At 53.3% G+C, this 18,398-nt stretch overlaps 1 protein-coding gene across 3 annotated transcripts in view; it reads right to left on the reverse strand.

Annotated features, from left to right (window-relative positions):
• Window positions 1-18,398, reverse strand: part of PRDM5 (PR/SET domain 5) — a 119,320-nt gene that overhangs the window by 74,975 nt on the left and 25,947 nt on the right. For all 3 annotated transcript variants that reach the window (XM_079771912.1, XM_079771911.1, XM_079771913.1), the window contains one exon: window positions 6,198-6,320. In XM_079771912.1, coding sequence (XP_079628038.1) covers window positions 6,198-6,320 — 123 coding nt within the window. The remainder of the gene's footprint in view (window positions 1-6,197; window positions 6,321-18,398) is intronic.

Consider the following 18,398-nt stretch of genomic DNA (forward strand, 5'->3'; position numbering starts at 1 on the left):
AAGTCTGTCTCCTGGTAACGGGGACCCAAACCGACTTCAGAATTGGGGCGGAGCCATGTCGATACCACAAGCCCAGCTCAAGGCCCGGTGCCCTCTGGCCCCCCTCAGACCATCCCTGCAGCCTCACCCTCGGGAGGAGAGCAGCCCCAGCTGGGTCCAGAGGCCGCTCTTTCGAGAACACCCAGCACCTTTCATTTACGTCGGTAACATTTTGCACTAAGTCCCGGAGGATGAAGGAAACCACATCCCAAAGAGCATGAGATGTAACACTTTCTCTGAAATGTCCAAGGAATTCAAAGTTCCAACGTTAAGTGACCTCATTCTGTACTTCAACAAAGAGTTTTCTATCACAAACGTTTTGAAAGCTTGCAAAAACACTGAGGTCAAATAATTTTTCAGATATTATATATACATTTTTTCCCTCGGTGCTACAAAATTAACAGCTAAGAATCGTCCGTTTCTCATAGAACTTAGGATTCTTTTGGTTCATTTTAAGCCACATCTTTCATATTCAGAATTTCGTGGTTTACTTGGACATGGTTTTCAGAAGTCTGAACAAACAGTTCCCCTAATTACTCGGAAATGTGTGCCTGTGGAAAGAACTGTTTGCCTACACGATCCTCCTTCAATAATTCAGATATTTTAAACCACCATTTCCAAAGCAATTTTTCCAAAATCTAATAAATTACAAAACTAGAAATATAATCGAGTCTCCACAAAAAAATTCCGATCCTCCGTGAAAACAGACCTCGCATTCATAATCCCTTGTCCAAAAAAAATTTGGACCAAGTATTGACGTTTTCCACCAAGAAAGCCACATAGCCGCAAATGGTTCTCATTTACGCCACTCCGGGGAGTACAGCTCAAATAAAAAATTTCCTGAGTGCCCCAAATTTCAGATGCAATTTGGAATGTTGGGGATTCATAATATTACGCAGGACACAGGATGATCTCCTCTTACCAAGTTCGTGTTTCTGGAATGCAATCCCCAGGAGGCTGCCCCCACCAATCGGGAGGCTGGCCACTGTCAGCCATGGGACCCAAAGGTCCGCTCTCTGCCCCCAGGGCGGATGCGAATTTGAGCCCTGAGCAATCTGCTGCTCTAGCTACTGTTCAGGTAGGAAAAACGCTACCCTGGGGGAGTGAACACAGACGCACAGATGCAGATTCTAACTGGGTTCAAGCGTGAAGCTTCCCAGAGCCTCTGGCTGGTTTGAGTCCCATTCTGACCTCGCCCACCTCACCCTCATTAGGTTGAGCAGTCACCTCCTGAAGCACTGACGGTGGGAGAGTCGGCTTCTGTAGATCCTGTTTCCTCCAAGAAAAGAAACACAACTGATATAGAGGAAGAAAAGTACTACTGGGGTGCATTGAACAAACCTGGGCACTGTGTCGGTCTTGAAAACCGTGGTTACTCACAAATAGAGACCTGCCATGGCCCGATCAGAGTTGGTCTCAGTGGCTCAGTTGGTTGGAGCATCATCCCGTACATCAAAAGGTTGTGGATTCATTCCCACTCAGGGCACATACCTAGGTTGGGGGTTTGATTCTCCAGTTGGGGCACGTACTGGAGGCAACTGATGGATGTTTCTCTCTCACATCAATGTCTCTCTCTCTCCCTTCCTCCCTTTCTAAAATCAATGAGTATATCCTCAGGTGAGGATTTAAAACTAATAATAATTTTTTTAGGAGATCCAAGATGGCGGCGTAGGTAAACATCTGAACTGCTGCCATCCACAACAATTTGAAATATACAACTAAAAGACAAAACATTTATCACCCAGAACCACGGGAAAGCAGGCTGAGCGGAAGCTCCTACAACTAGACGGAGCACTCAGGGCACAAACGCTGAAAAACTGAGGTACGCGATATGGGCTGTCAGCGGAGCCGCTTGGCGGTGGGCGTTGCTTTCTTCAACCCGAAGAGAGACAAACTCCCAAACTCTCTGAAATTCAGCTTCTGGGGAGAAGCTGGGCTGGCTGCCAGCGGGTCGGAAAGTGAGGGTCGCTTGATTACAGAGCTGCGCGCAAGAATAAGTGTTTACTGTGCTGGGGCGTGGAGACGCAGGAACCCGGTCTGCTGTGCAGGGGAGCGAGACCGAAACGCGGGGACATGGCGGAGAGGCAGAGAAGGCTCACTGGCAGCCATCGCTGTCTGCCATGCCCTAGCCTAGTGACGCCCTGAGACTCCGCCCCGTACAATCTACAAACACACCCAAGCTCCAAGCGGAGGCTTTTGCATATGAATGGCCTTCTCTATTGCAGTCAGTTTAACCTAGCAAACTTGCAACCCGGTACAGACAGATCCAAAACCTCCAAGCTCCAAGCAGGGAGGAGAGAACTGTGATTCTCGCTGTAGCGCCTGCAGGGTGGCCTCAGACAGTAACTGAACTGCACCCCATTGGAGATCCAGAAGCCAGGGTACCAAGTGGTCAGTGCGAGACACCAGATTTCAATTCCTCACATTCACAAGTGACACATACGGGAGGCAGACTCAGTGAGCACCAAAGCCCCACTGAAACAAGGCCTGTACCATAACCGGGTCTCCAGCGTAGCAGTTCTGCCATTATAGACACAGCGGGGTCTGGAGGTCAATTCCTCCAACAGCAATCAAGGCTTAACTACACCAAGACTTTGCACTCAGCCCATAAAGGGGTGTACCAAGAGCGACCACCTCGGGTGATTGGGGAAGCTGAGCTACCGGCCCCTATAGGTCACTGACCACACAAAGCCACTCCATCAACACAGGGAGGCAGCCAAAATGTGGAAACACAGAAGCATGTCACGAATAGGAGAGATGGAGGAAAGTAAACTACTGGACAACACAGAGTTCAGAACCACATTTATAAGATTACTCAAGAATCTTCTAAAAACCTTTGAGAAATTGAAGAGACCTCCGAGGAACTTAGTGATACCTTCAAGGACCTTAATGAGAACACCAAAGAAATGGAAAAGGACCAGTCAGAAATTAAGCATACACTGTCTGAAATAAAGAATATACAGAAACTCAACTATAGATCAACATACCCCAAGAGTCAAACCAAAGATCTGGAATATGAGGAAGCAAAAAACACCCAACCGGAGAGGCGGGAAGAAAGAAGAATCCAAAAGTGTGAGAATAGTGTAAGGAGCCTCTGGGATGGCTTTAAGCGTACCAACATCCAGATTTTTGGGGTGCCAGAAGAAGAGAGAGAGCAGGATATTGAAGGCCTATTGGAAGAAATAATGACAGAAAATAATGACAGACTTTCCCTACCTGGTGAAAGAAATAGACTTACAAGTTCAGGAAGCGCACAGAACCCCAAACAAGAGGAATCCAAAGAGGACCACACCAAGACACATCATAATTAAAATGCCAAGGGCAAAAGACAAAGAGAAAATCTTGAAAGCAGCAAGAGAAAAACAGTTAGTTACCTACAAGGGAGTACCCATACGACTGTCAGCTAATTTCTCAACAGAAACTATGCAGGCCAGAAGAGAGTGGCAAGAAATATTCAAAGTGATGAACAATAAGAACCTACAACCAAGACTACTCTACCCAGCAAAGCTATCATTCAGAATTGAAGATCAGACAAAGAGATTCACAGACAAGAAAAAGCTAAAGGAGTTCATCACCACCAAACCAGGATTACAAGAAATACTGAAGGGTATTCTTTAAAAAGAGGAAGAAGAAGAAAAAGGTAAAGGTAAAAATTATGAACAACAAAAAGACATCAAATACATACCTACCAACAAGTGAATCTAAAAATCAAGTGAATAAAAAATCTGAAGAACAGAATGGACTGGTGAATATAATAGAATCAGGGACATAGAAAGGGATGGGACGGACAATTCTCAGGGGGAAGGGGGTCTGAGGGGTGCGGGAAGAGATTTGGACAAAAATCTGACATATATGGATGAAGACAGTGGAGGGGGTAAGGGCATGGGGTGGGTTGGGGAATCAGGTGGAGGAGAGCTATGGCGGGGGGGGGGGAAGAGGAACACCTGTAATAATCTGAACAATAAAGATTTATTATTTAAAAAAATAATAATAAATTTTTTTAAGAGAGAGACCTGTAGGATAACAAGAGCATAGAGGGGCAACTGTGGGAAATAAAAGATGGAGACAAACACATACTGACAGAGCATCCCATTCGCTAAAGGGATCGCTCGCTCTAAGGAAAATGCAGGAGGGGAGCAAGGATGGCCTGCAGGGTTCTCACACAAAGCTCAAAGCTCAGCATGCGACGCCCTGAAAGACTGGGGCAATGGAGAGAGCTACCGATGCTAAAGAAAAAACAACAAAAAGCAAACAAACTAATAACAAAAAACAGGAAAGAGGAAACAATTCCTCAACTAAAGGAACTCCAGGAAAGCTTAAAAGCATTGCTTAAGCATAAGAAGAAAAGAATCTAATTTGCAAAGAGTAATATTATCTAAAACCCAATATTAAAGAACCTATAAGACAACAGGGTAGCAAAGTAAATGTCTGCTCTGTAGGCAGTCCTGAAATTAGTACCATTTACAAAGAAACCCAGGCTGAGTCTATAAATTAAAATTATGACAGAACTGAGACCTTGTGAGATGAGTTTGCCTCAGGAAACTACAAAAACAGATAAGATCCTTGAAAAAAATGAATGTCTCCACATTAAAAAAAGATCCATCTCAATCGGTGGCTGGATCAATTGGATTAATGTGTGTCATAAATAATTTTAAAAGTGGTTTGAATCTATCTGGCTGCCCAAAGATCCCATTTTCCACCCAAGCCAGCCCTCCAGGAAGAGTCATCTCTCATTTTTCCATACAAAATGAGACAGTCGTCACATTGGTTATCCGACACTCATTTGTACTGAAAAAACGTGGACAGCCAATGACATCAGGAAATGAAATTTCTCCAGGACTGTGACTTTGGTAAATTTACAACCTAATTCTGTGCTTTCTGCCTCTTGCCACTGTTGGCTTTATACTCAGAACTGACTGACATCAGCATGATGCTCAGCAAATATTAAAGTCTCAGAAATTTTATGAATAAATGACATGATGTGTGTGAAGCTTCTAGAACATCACATACGGTAAATACTCAACGGAATGCTGGCTCCCTTACTCTCGTCCCTTCTCTCTTCTGCAGTTTAAAGTCCAGGGGCTGGGTTTTCACGTGTGATCAGTCAGTTTCTCAGCAGAATATTTTCTTATTCTCTTTATCACCTAAGTCCAACTCACAGTTTGCATCGGAGCCGAACGTTATAAGCAGCACTAAGTTAGAAGACAGGAATACAGAATTCAAAAGCCAGGTTCCCTCCTGGGATGGCCATTTTACGTGTCACCTTGACTGGGCCACGGGGTGCCAGGTAGCTGCCCACACATTCTCTGGGGGGTTTTGCATGAGCCTGACATGTAAGCAGATGGCGGTGAATAACGGTGAATCGTGCAGACTGCCCTCCACAGCGTGGGGGGGCCTTGTCCAATCCGTTAACGGCCTGAGTGGAACAAAAGGGTGCTCCTCCCCCGAGTGAGGAGAATTCTCCCGCCTGATGACCTTCCACCTGGGACGCCTGCCCTCTGGCCCGACAGCTGCTGACGGGACATCGACGCCCCTGGTTTCGGAGCAGCCTGTGGCCTCCGGGCTCAAGTGGGACATGGGCTGTGCAGATGGGGGTCTTGCTAGCCTCTCTCCCCCACAAGCCAGGTCCCTATAACAAATCTCTGTGCCTCTGTCTCTAGGTAGGTAGGTAGGAAGTTAGGCCGACAGACAGACAGACAGACAGCTAAACACCCTCCTGGCTGTTTCTCTGGAGCGCCCTGACTCACACACTATCCTAAGAAGTTCAAAGCTGTGGGATGCCCCAAGTACGCTTCTTCCAGAAAGCCTTTTCCAAACAACTACAGACGATCGTGCGAGGAGCCAAACGCGCCATCAAATTAAAAACCGATCAGCGAACATCCACGGATGAATCAGCAGCGCTTGACAGCAGGAGCCACCAAGACAATATCAGAGCATGTAACGCATCCCCTCCGGGCTCCCAGAACGCCGCGGTCTGGGGCCAGGTCGCCGCGGTGTGCCCGCCCCTGCACATGCTGGCAAGCTGCGACGGCTCTGCTTTTAGAGTTTCTGGCTGTATTGAAGCAGGACACCGGGAATCAGCTGAGTGCACGCAGCCCAGATATAAAGGAGCTGAGCCCCTCACTGAGCACCGCACCAGCAAGAGGCGACACGCTCACCTGGATGGCAGCCAAGTTCTTCTGCTCCTGCGACGGGGCCTCGTGCACGAAGCGCAGCCAGTTGGAGTGGCGCGGGTTGGTGGCGTCCAGAATGTACAGGACCTCCCCCTGGCTCCCGCGGACCTGGAACACAAAGGCCGAGGTCACCGGAGGTCAGCGTCAGCTGTTCGCACCAACATCGGGGTCGGACCCACGGCGTTTTATCCTAAGGGTACACCTTTCCTACTGGCAGGTGTTGAACAGACGCCGGTTAGCACCCCTGCTTCCCCGTAAACACACGAGCCAACCGGGCCCGCTGCTCCGTCGGGCAGGCTTCCGGGAACTCTCAGGAACACCGTGCCGGCAGCTCTCGTCCGGTCGAGATGATCTATTCCTCGGTTTATCTTTTGTTAAAATACATTTTATTGATGTCAGGGAGGACGGGAGAGGGAGAGAGATAGAAACATCAATGTTGAGAGAGACTCATGGATCGGCTGCCTCTAACACGCCCCCCACTGGGGATGGAGCCTGCAACCCGGGCATGTGCCCTGACCGGGAATCGAACCGTGACCTCCTGGTTCATAGTGACGCTCAATCACTGGCCACGCCGGCCGGGCTGGTAGGTTTATCTCCGTAGGGGTGTCACAACTGCAGTTGTTGAGGGGGAACCGTAACTGCAGCCCACCCTCTTTGCTCCACGGAAGAGGGGGTACTGCTTGGCTCCCCAGGTGGCGGATGGGGAGCTGGAACAACCCTTTCCGTTCCTCTCCATCGTTTCCCACGTTAACCAGCGGGGGAACAAGCCGAGTCACCCTGTCCTTCCCTGCCTTGCTCGTGGCTTGTGAGGACAGTGGGCTGGTTTTCAGTTTCGTGCCATACGCCCTCCCCATCAGACCTACTCAGCTTTCCATTGGCGGGCGGGGTACCAGCCAAAGGAGCAGGCACGCCACTGAACATTCTGGAATCCAGGTTGTTCAAATCTAGCTTCTCCAAAACCTGGCCTTGCAGGTTCTGGGCACTTGCTCTGCTTCATAAAACACCTGCCAACCTGCCCCCCACGCGTTCCGTGTGAACATGCGAGCCGCATCCAGGGAGGAGGACACGGAGTGGGTGACGAGCTCTCCAGACCCGGCGCCAGGGAGCAGAGCTTAAGTTCGTCTTTGCAGACTTGGGCCGGAAAAACAAGTTCCGGAGTCTCCAATCCTACCGTGTCAGGTGAAGCAAAACCAGCCAATGAACACATTCCGTGACACATGTGGACAATCGTTCATCATCCGACAAATATGTGAGTGTCTACCACGTGCCGGGAACTTGCTTACGGCCGGGACTCTCCGCGAACAAGGCCGAGGAAGCACGGGCCCCCAGCTGAGGAGCCAGCACAGACCACAGCCCCGGGGAGGAACGCGCTCAACCATCAACAGAGCAGGAGCGGAGTGAGGCTGAGGGCTCTGTCCGAGCAGGTGACCGGGGCAGCTCTGAAGGGAGGCGCTCCCGTGGAGGGCGGGGGCAGGAGCCAGGCAGGGAGCAGAGGGCGAGGCAGGTAGAAAGGCCCTGTCCCAGGAACAGCAACGAGGCCCCGCTGGAACGGAGGGGCGCGGAGCAAGTGGTGGGCGCCGAGATCAGACGGACGGGCCAAGGTCAGACCCTGCAGGGCCACAGGCCGTCTCCGGGGGCCACGCCAGCCGTTCGGTTATCTGCTCACAGGACTTGCAGCTTCCTGCCGCCCGCAGCTTTCCGCTCCTGGAAATGTCTAACAGAGACGCCCAGAGAGCATCTAACCAGCCTTTCTCCCTCCAGAGAAACCAATCCACGCCCTCCAGAGACAGCTGTGGCTCAAGTCGCCATTCACCTATTTTCATCCGATACCGAACCCTGAGGCAACACATGGGGCCTTTTTAAAGTCTCACAAACAAAGCAGACAAAGCTCCTCTCGGGATCTGTCCCAGCCTCTGACCAACCTTTGCAGCTGTTCAAATTCACCTGCCAAGCACCGTCTTCTTTTATTTGAATTTTCATGTAATGAAACGTGTTGGCTACTGTCCTGCTGAGGGCTGCGGCCTGCAAAGCAGCCACCTTCTCATCCTGCCGTCACAGTTTTGATGGTGTTTGTAAAGATGCTTTGGCCCGGCCGGTGTGGCTCAGTGGTTGAGCATCGACCCATGAACCAGGAGGTTGTGGTTTGATTCCCAGTCAGGGCACATGCCCGGGTTGCGGGCTCGATCCCCAGTAGGGGGTGTGCAGGAGGCGGTAGATCAATAATTCTCTCTCATCATTGATGTTTTTCTCTCTCTCCCTCTCCGTCAAATCAATAAAAACATATTTTCAAAAAAGATGCTTTGTGTCTGTAAACTTCAGGGCAGAGGTTACAGAAACACTGAGCAGGGAAGATGCCTGTGCAGTGCACGCGGAGACAAAGTGAAGACACAGCCACGGTCCCCTGGTCCTGCTCGCCAACCCCCATCCCACGCTGCGTCATCTTTCCTAAGTACACGCTTTTTCTGTTGCTTTTAACACTGAATCTGCCCGACCCACTTAAATTAACTGTATTCCCTTCAAAATGTACACAACTCAGTACAGAAACGAGTTCTCGGTGTAATGATGCACAGCGGACAGCCACACATCCCCCGGGCCCTGGGACGCATCCTGTCCCTCCTCGTCCTGTCCCTCCTCATCGTCACCTAGCAACCACAGTTCTGTGCAAAGAGTTTAAAGAATGGCATCGGCTCTCCATTCGCATTTGTGGAACGCTCGCTGTACTTCATTGGTTACTTAAAAATGTGCCGTGAAAAGCTGCGAACGGGATTCTAGAACGCAGTCCCTTTACTCAGCATCTTCAATATTGAAGAGGAAACATAAAACACAATAAAAAACACGGCACAAAGCACTGGGTGATTATTCTAAGGCAGGCATGCCTGTCCCTGTGACCTTCATTCACGGGTGCAGTGACGCAGTGCCGGTCCCGGCGGGGAGGCAGTGCAGGGAAGTGTGAGAGGACAGCGCGGAAAAGCCCCCAGCACACAGGTGTGCGGACACAGCCCGGCGGGCCTGGCGCTGCCCAGGAAGCTGCGGGTGAGACACCCGGCCGGCAGGCGGGAGAGCTGGGTTCCCAGCGGGTCCCCGGCCGGCAGTCGTGGGCAAGGCCGGTCCACCGTGTCTAGACTGAGTCCACAGCGTGGTTTATAGGGAACACGGCCTCCCGCCCGGGGTCTGGCGTGTGGGTACACGGTAGGCCCCAGGAAAACCCTTTGGTCCCGAGCTTCCCAGGGGCTCCTGGGACGGAAGCATCACGTGTGGGTGTCTGCGCTTTGGCTACTGGAGAGGACGGTGCTGTGTGCCCCTCTTGGGAGGAGGGAGCACTGGGCGATCTCTCCACGGCCCCCAGCCTCTGCCAGGGCCCGGATGTCCTTAGCGTCGCTGTAATAAATCTCAGGACACTCTACACTGAGTCCCTGAGTCCTGACAGTGAACCTCCAAATCTGGGGTGGTTTGGGGACCCCCAACATGAATTTAGACCCACGGCTGAGTAAATGACGTACACATTTGTCAACAGACGAGGCAGAGCCATTGCAGAATCAGCAGTGCTATCATGCACGGGTTAGCGCTTCCCCACCAGGGCTCACCCGAGCAGCACCCGCTCCGAAGGGGCCGCACGCCCGTGCCAACCGTGTCTCCGACTGCAGCTCATGCCCAAGGGTCCTGCCAAAAGGCTCGCGCTGCCGGAAGGCAGGCTCGGGGACAGGAACGCTCCCTGCCCCAGACAAGGCAGGTCTGGCACCAGTAACCGCTCTGGCCCCGAGGCCTGGCAGGGAAACCGTCCAGTCCCAGGACACACAGCACAGAGGCGGGCTCCTGAGAGCGCTGGGCTTCCCGGCCCGACCAATCACCGCTGCAGGGCGGGCTGGGCCTTGGAGATGATGGACCGATCTTCCCGGGTGGGGGCCCATCAGACAAGGAATCAGGGCTCTCGGAGGATCCATCAGGAATGTGGTCCCTCCAGAGACCTGGGGCTCCCTGGGCTGTCTGGGGGGAGGCTCTGACTCCACCTCAGGCCTTTAGTGCCAACTCTGAAATCCCTCAGCTGAGGCCACACTGCCTGTGTAAGAAGAGGGTGGGCGGACACTGAGCCCATTATCGCTGAGTCAGCGGACACTGAGCCCATTGTCGCTGAGTCAGCAGGACACTGAGCCCATTATCGCTGAGTCAGCAGGACACTGAGCCCATTATCGCTGAGTCAGCCGGACACTAAGCCCATTATCACTGAGTCAGCCCGACACAAAGCCCATTATCGCTGAGTCAGCCGGACACTGAGCCCATTATCACTGAGTCAGCCCGACACTGACCCCCATTATCGCTGAGTCAGCCGGACACTGAGCCCATTATCGATGAGTCGGCAGGACACTGACCCCATTATCGCTGAGTCAGCCGGACACAGAGCCCATTATCGCTGAGTCAGCCGGACACAGAGCCCATTATCGCTGAGTCAGTATCGCTGAGTCAGCTGGACACTGACCCCATTATCGCTGAGTCAGCCGGACACAGAGCCCATTATCGCTGAGTCAGCCGGACACTGACCCCCATTATCGCTGAGTCAGCCCGACACTGACCCCATTATCGTTGAGTCAGCCAGACACAGAGCCCATTATCGCTGAGTCAGCCGGACACAGAGCCCATTATCGCTGAGTCAGTCAACCTCCATCCTGGTACCACGAAGTCTGAAACTGCGTCTTGGTTTGCTCTCCTGTGGGAAGATCCCGGACTCTTCTCACAGCGCCACCACCCGGGTAGCTGTGCAGCCAGCTCCACACCCACGTCCGCCTGCTCACTGAATCCCTCCCCTCCTTCCCATCCTCTGTGGGCAGGGTCGCCATGCCCGGCGGATCCCGAGGCCGACGCAGGCTGCCTGTCCCACCTGCAGGGCCACTGCTCTGGGACGGGCCCGGGATGGCAGGTACGGCTCCCCTGCATCCGTCTCACGGGGCGGGGAACCTTTTCTCTGCTGAGGGCCATTTGGACATTTAGGACATTATTCTCAGGCCAGACAAAATGACCAACTTAAAAATCAGCCTGCTGTATCTGGTCAGACATTTAATTAACTCACCCCCAATGCCTGGCAGGGCCAGACCCAATGGCTTCCCAGGCCTCATAAGGCCCGCGGGCCGGATGTTCCCCAGCCTGCTCTAGAAGCTCCCGGGAACGGATCTCCTGAAGCACTCTACCCACGGATTCAACTCTCACGTGAGCCAGACCTGCTCAGGCTCCGCTGCTCTGCCTCCTGACCAGGGCACCCAGGACGTCCCGGCCAAGACCCGTCCCCCTCTCCTCCATCGGAGCTCAGCTGCTCTGCCTCCCTGACCAGGGCGCCCAGGACATCCCGGCCAAGACCCGTCCCCCTCTCCTCCATCGGAGCTCAGCTGCTCTGCCTCCCTGACCAGGGCGCCCAGGACGTCCCGGCCCAACCCCCCTCTCCTCCATCGGAGCTCAGCTGCTCTGCCTCCCTGACCAGGGCGCCCAGGACGTCCCGGCCCAACCCCCTTCTCCTCCATCGGAGCTCAGCTGCTCTGCCTCCCTGACCAGGGCGCCCAGGACGTCCCGGCCCAACCCCCCCTCCTCCATCGGAGCTCAGCTATTCTGCCTCCCTGACCAGGGCACCCAGGATGTCCCGGCCCGACCCTCCTCTCCTCCATCAGAGCTTCCTCCACGTTCTGGTGACGATGTCAAGAGGAGCTCTTGGATTCAGGCGTGTCTGCCAGTGATACAGGATCTGAGCACCAACAGCATTTTCATAACGAGCTTTTTGGTGTTGACTTAAAATCTGTGTCCACACCCATCCTTCCACAGCCCCGAGGCCTCCTGATCCCCACCTCCTCACCCCAGCGCCTGCCCAGCGCCTGCCCGCTGCCATGCCTGTCAGGAGCCACCGCCCTCAGCTCCGCCTTCCAGGGGCCTCCCCACAGGTCCTGCCTCAGCTCGCCGCTCTCCCCTCTGCCGCCTCCTCGCACGGTGGGGCTGGGAGCACCTGCCACCCAGCCTCTCTGACTCAGGGGCCGGGCCTGACTGGCCTGGTGCTCCCACCTGCACGGATGGTGCAGCTAAGGAGCATCCTGCATGGTAACCAGGGCCCGTGCAAAACTGGCTCCGGCAGGGAGGACTGGGGGGGCGGCCACGCTAGTCCCGGCCCAGGTGAGTGTCCTGGGCCCTCCGCCCACTGCATCGCTACCACCACCGCTAAGCTTAGACTGAGACAGGCGCGCACACACACACACACACACACACACACACACACACAGCTGCCAGGCCACCTGAGAACACGCAGCCTGAGCCCAAGTCGGGGGACGTGCCCACAGGGGGGAAGTGCTCACAGCGGGGGGTGGGGGTGACTGCACTCCCATGGAGAGGAGCTGCCAGGAGTCAGATGCCCCAAGGACGAGGGCTCCCTTTCCATCCAAATGAGGTTACTTCTACTGAACAGACGCTTGGATCCCGTTAAATTCCTCCTATGAACACGGAAGCATCAAGGGAAGAGGCCCTGCTTTAAAGAGCAAATAGCGATCGTCATGACAACTAACAGATGCGGAGGTTTGTTATGCTCAGCCCTGAGCAGCACAGAACACGCTCCCCTAAACAAACCCACGAGGTGGGTGCTACATCAGAGCCCCATGTAACAGAGAAGGAAACTGAGGCACAAATAGAAAAACCGCTTATCTAAGGTTTCCCAGCTCATAAGCACTAGAGCCAGGGTTCAAACCAGGACAAGGTGGTTCCAGACCCACACTGTCCTCCCTCAACCTCCCTACGCCTGGGCGCCACCTGGGAGCAGGATGCTGAGAGCGACTCCCCGTGGCCCTCACCCTTAGGGAGCGCCCTCCTGTTTGCGTGTGGGTGGAACCGGTGAGTGTGACAAGTATCGCTCCCACGATCTTGTTGGATTGAAAAGGGAGAGTACCCCGGGGGAGCCTGACCTAATGGCAGGAGCTGTTTATAAACAGGGTTTTCTCGCCCAGCTGGCATGACTCAGTGGTTAAGCATCAACCTATGAACCAGGAGGTCACAGTTCAATTCCCGGTCAGGGCACATGCCTGGGTTATGGGTTCGATCCCCAGTGGGGGGCGTGCAGGAGGCAGCAGATCGATGATTCTCTCTCATCATTGATGTTTCTATCTCTCTCCCCTTCCCTTCCTCTCTGAAATCAATAAAAATACATTTTTTTAAAAAAAGGGTTCTCTCTGGCCAGTGAGCAGAGAAGTCACAGAGCTAGGAAGCACGAGGCAGAGTGACATGAGGGGGACTCTCCTCTGCTGAGATGGAGGGCCACTGAGGGCCTCGGAGTGGCCCCTGAAGGGTCCAGGGACTGAGGCGGTCTCTGGCCAACAGCCAGCAACACAAGAGGGACCTCAGTCCTACAACCGCCAGGAGCTGAATTCAGCCGACCACCTGGAGGAGCTTGGGAGCAAACCCGTCCTCAAGCCTCCTGATAAGAACCCAGCCCCGCCAGCACCGGGATTCGGCCTTTAAGACCCTTAACCGGAGAGCCCACCCGGTGCCCCAGCTCCAGAGCTGCAAGGAAAAGAACTAGGGTGTTGTTCTAAGCCACCGAGTTCGGGGTAATTTGTCAGAGGTGACCACAGTCACTCCCGGCAGCACACCAGCACCAGTATTGGATGGCTGCCCACAATTAGCGCCAACAGAAGAGCTCAAAACAACGCTGCTCTCATCTCATCGTCCCCGGGTCAGAAGCCAGGGGCTTGACCTGCTGAAGGTCACGGGGAAGGCTGTGTAGGCATCTGCCTCGGAGCCCATTGGGGTGACGACACATTCCAGGCCCCAAAGCTGCAGGACCCAGGGAGGGCGAGATGATAAATGACAGCTTACAACCTACATCATGTTGTCGTATTAAAAATGCAAAAGCCTTATACCCGGCTGGCGTGGCTCAGTAGGTGAGCATCAACCTATGAACCAGGAGGTCACAGTTCGATTCCTGGTCAGGGCACATGCCTGAGTTGCGGGCTCAATTCTCAGTGGGGGGTGTGCAGGAAGCAGCCAATCAAGAATTCCCTCTCATCATTGATGTTTCTATCTCTCTCTTCCCCTCCCTTTCTGAAATAAAAAAACATATATTTTTAAAATAATAAAATAAATTTTTAAAAATGCAAAAGCCTTTAAATATAACGTATACATATGTTTCATGTAAGGAATTGATTCTTAATGTTAAATGAAGGAAGGGAAGGGAAGAAATAGGAAAGGAACATATTCTTTTTAACTCTAATTCTTTATAACCAGTTCCTCTTATAAAATTAAATATATATGTGCATGTGTGTGTGTGTGTGTTTCTACATTTCCCATTTCATCAATTTTCTCCAAATCTTAAGTTATATTTTTTATATTTATTATAGGGCTGCCTGAGTATGCTTTCACTAGTGTATGTAGAGATATCAAACTTACATAAGGAAACGATTGACATAAATTCTTTTCTACTGCATTTCCCCCTCATAAAGGCACAAGAAACCATAAACGTGCAGATGGAGAACACGCGGGAGAGCGGAGGTGGGGAAAGTGACTTCACAAGGCAGCATGCGGCGCGGGTTTGAGTTTTTAAAGTGGCTTTCCCTACGGGAGTTGTTTTTAATTTTGCAACAAACTACCTTTTAAGATACGTCAGCTGAAATTACAAAGTGACAGACACACCTTCTCTGTCCACAGGCGCCTCCCTCGTGGGCAGCTGTGGCACGGGCACCAGGACTTGCCCTGGCAGCCGCAAAGGCCCGGGCGCGAGGCTCCGACGCCCAGCTCCCGGCCCACGCCTCCACCTTCCAATGCCTCCCTGGGTGAGCGGACACAACGCAAGCACGTTGCCTGCAGTGAACCCCTGGAGGAAGAACCACTTGTGCCCCTGTGTGCTATCATGTCTGACTCATGAACATGCCTGGTGTTTACTGTCATTAGCAAGGCGACCCTCCCCGACTCTGAAACCCGCCGCCTTCCTCCGTGCCGCTGCCGTTCTATTTCCTGTGATGGGTCTCCCTGGGAGAGGCCGCTGGTTCTGGGCTGTTACCTGAACAAGAACCTGCGATGCTCCTGTACAACAGCACCATCGGCTCCGGGAGGAGACACAGCGCGTGGAGTGAGCTCACATCACTCTAATTAACTCTCATTCTTTATAACCCGCCCACAAGGTCGGAGCACCATCTGTAAGGCTCTGCGGCTGAATAAGTTATTTTCAGAAAAGAAACTCGGTTTCAAAGATGTTTTTTTTATTTCAGGTTTCCAGGTACGTGTCTCTGACCCAGAGGAAGAGATGAGCCGTGAGACAACCCATCAGAGCCCGTTTGCTCCGCAGAAATGAGGTCCACTTACTAGAATGAGGACAGGCGCTCTGGCTGCGGTGCCCAGGGAAACGCAGGGCCACGGAATTCAATACGCTGACTGGCCCAGCGGACACCCTCCCGGTGCTCGGCCTGCAGGCGGCACGGGCCGCGGCGCCCCGTGACAGTGTGGCTCAGCACGCGCCTAAGCAGACAGCGTGTCCTGGCAGAGAACACCCCACAGATCAAAGAGGGGCACAGAGCCTCAGACCCAGGCTCTCCGTACACAAGAGCACGTTCCTCCTCCGGTCACGTGCGATCCGCCCATTAATGTGCAAACTGCAGACGGGTGCAGGACCCGGGCGGTGTGTCAGCACAGCCCTCCTCTGGGTTTTGAGACGTCTAAGATTGAAAAATACAGAATTACCATCGTAAATGAGGAAACAGGAACATGCATGTGTTTCCACTGATCTCTGGGGCCTGTTAGAAGGAAAGATTTTTAAAAACATGACTCATGCCCTGGCCAGTGTGGCTCATTCAGTTGGTTGGGTGACGTCCATGCACGACGTCCGTGCTGGTTCGATTCCCAGTCAGGGCACGTGCCCAGGTGGCGGGCTGGATCACAGGTAGGGGGTGTGCAGGAGCAGCCAATCAATGTTTTACTCCCACATCGATGTTTCTCTCTCTCTTCCCTCTCCTTTCCACTCTCTCTGGAAATCAACTTAAAAATCTTAAGAAATAATAAAATAAAATAAAATGGTTCATTCATCAAAAGTTAAAAAGTAACAAATATGCACATCGAAACATTAGCTATGTGAGCATCCTAAACATACTCCCACAAACAAAGTGCTTGCCCTGCACTCGCACCGCACAGCAGTGAGCTGACAGGCCGCATCCTTAAAGGGGGTTATTCGAGCCATGGACATTCATCTTCTTTACATAAAAGGAAACCAGGGAGCACTAAGACCTACAGCCTCTCAGTACATAAGAGCACATTCCTCCTTGGGTCACCTGCAATCTACACATTCATATGCAAATTAGAGACGGCCCCTCAGGTGGGATTCCAGCAAACCTGCAGCTGGGCTTGGGGAGGAGCCAGTGAATGCGAAGCAGTTACATGCATGCCAGTGGTTTCTCACTTACATAAAACACCACACCTAACTTCAGACCAACTCAGCAAACCCACCTTTTACACTCCATTAAAATAGCGCGAGAATTTGTTACCGGAACAGACCAAACACTAAGTAACCAGCAACAGCTATGCTCAGCTATAAACAAGGCAAGCAGCTCCAGGTGCTCAGCCTGCCTGTGCTCCCACATTTAATTCCCGGCCTAACAGCAAAGGGCTAGGCAGGCGAGGATGTAACCGACCCCTAAGCAACGCGCCGGGGCTGCTGCACTATTCGCGAGTCCACAGAGGCAGCATCGGGAGACTGGCACGCACACCTAAGTAAGAAACCGGAAAGACAAGTAAATAAAAGGGCCAATGTGGAGGCTGCACGAGGTCTGTTGGAACCGCATCTGCCGTGTTTGCAAAATACACCTCATGCCAACACCCAGGAGAGCTGGGCTTCTGGCAGGGCCCGTGCACCTGAGGCCCAGGGAACTCGGGTCCAAGGAACCGATGCCCGCGCTACAGCAGAGAAGCCTGCCAGGCTCCGCAGGAGAGCACTGTGCAAGCAGGTGGCACCCATTCAGAGAGGGCCAGAGGAGGGAGAGGAGGAGAAGGGGGAGGATGAAGGAGAGGAGGAGGAGAGGAGAAGGAAGATGAGGAGGAGGAGGAGGAGAGGCAGAGAGGAGGAGGAGGAAGAGGCAGAGAGGAGGAGGAGGAATAGAGGAGGAGGAGGAGAGGCAAAGAGGAGGAGGAGGAGGAGGCAGAGAGGAGAAGGAGGAGGAGGAGAGGCAGAGAGGAGGAGGAGGAGGAGGAGGAGAGGCATAGAGGAGGAGGAGGAGGAGGAGGATGAGAAGGAGGAGGAGAGGCAGAGAGGAGGAGGAGGAGGAAGAGAGGCAGAGAGGAGAAGAAGGAATAGAGAAGGAGGAGGAGAGGCAAAGAGGAGGGGGAGGAAGAGGAGAGGCAGAGAGGAGGAGGAGGAATAGAGGAGGAGGAGAGACAGAGAGGAGGAGGAGGAGGAGGAGGAGGAGGAGGAGGAGGAGGAGGAGGAGAGGTAGAGATGAGGAGGAGGAGAGGCGGAGAGGAGGAGGAGGAGGAGAGGCAGAGGAGGAGGAGGAGGAGAGGCGGAGAGGAGGAGGAGGAGAGGTAGAGATGAGGAGGAGGAGGAGGAAGAGGAGGAGAGGCGGAGAGGAAGAGGAGAGGCAGGGAGGAGGAGGAGGAGGAGGAGGAGAGGCAGAGAGGAGGAGGAGGAGAAGGAAGAGGAGGAGAGGCAGAGGAAGAGGAGAGGCAGGGAGGAGGAGGAGGAGGAGGAGAGGCGGAGAGGAAGAGGAGGAGGAGGAGAGGTAGAGAGGAGGAGGAGGAGAGGCATAGAGGAGGAGGAGGAGGAGGAGAGGCAGAGAGGAGGAGGAGGAGGAGAGGCAGAGAGGAGAAGAAGGAATAGAGAAGGAGGAGGAGAGGCAAAGAGGAGGGGGGGAGGAGGAGAGGCAGAGAGGAGGAGGAGGAATAGAGGAGGAGGAGGAGGAGAGGCGAAGAGGAGGAGAAGGAGAGGTAGAGAGGAGGAGGAGGAGGAGGAAGAGGTAGAGAGGGAGAGAGGGAAGGAAGAAAGAGGGGAGAAGCAGGAGGGAGGAGGGAGGGGGCCTGCTAGCCTCCCCCCGAGACTCAGCTGCACACCCACCACATTCAGGTCTCTAGAACCGTCTGCAATGCTATCACGGAATCTGAAACAGAACCCTAAATTCCACTCCTCTTGCATTCCCAAGTCCTACGCTACTACAGTGGGTCAAGCACCGGGCACACAGATAAAGACTCATC

Source organism: Cnephaeus nilssonii, assembly GCF_951640355.1.
Source record: "Cnephaeus nilssonii genome assembly, chromosome: 5".
In the NCBI taxonomy this organism is placed as follows: Eukaryota; Metazoa; Chordata; class Mammalia; order Chiroptera; family Vespertilionidae; genus Cnephaeus; species Cnephaeus nilssonii.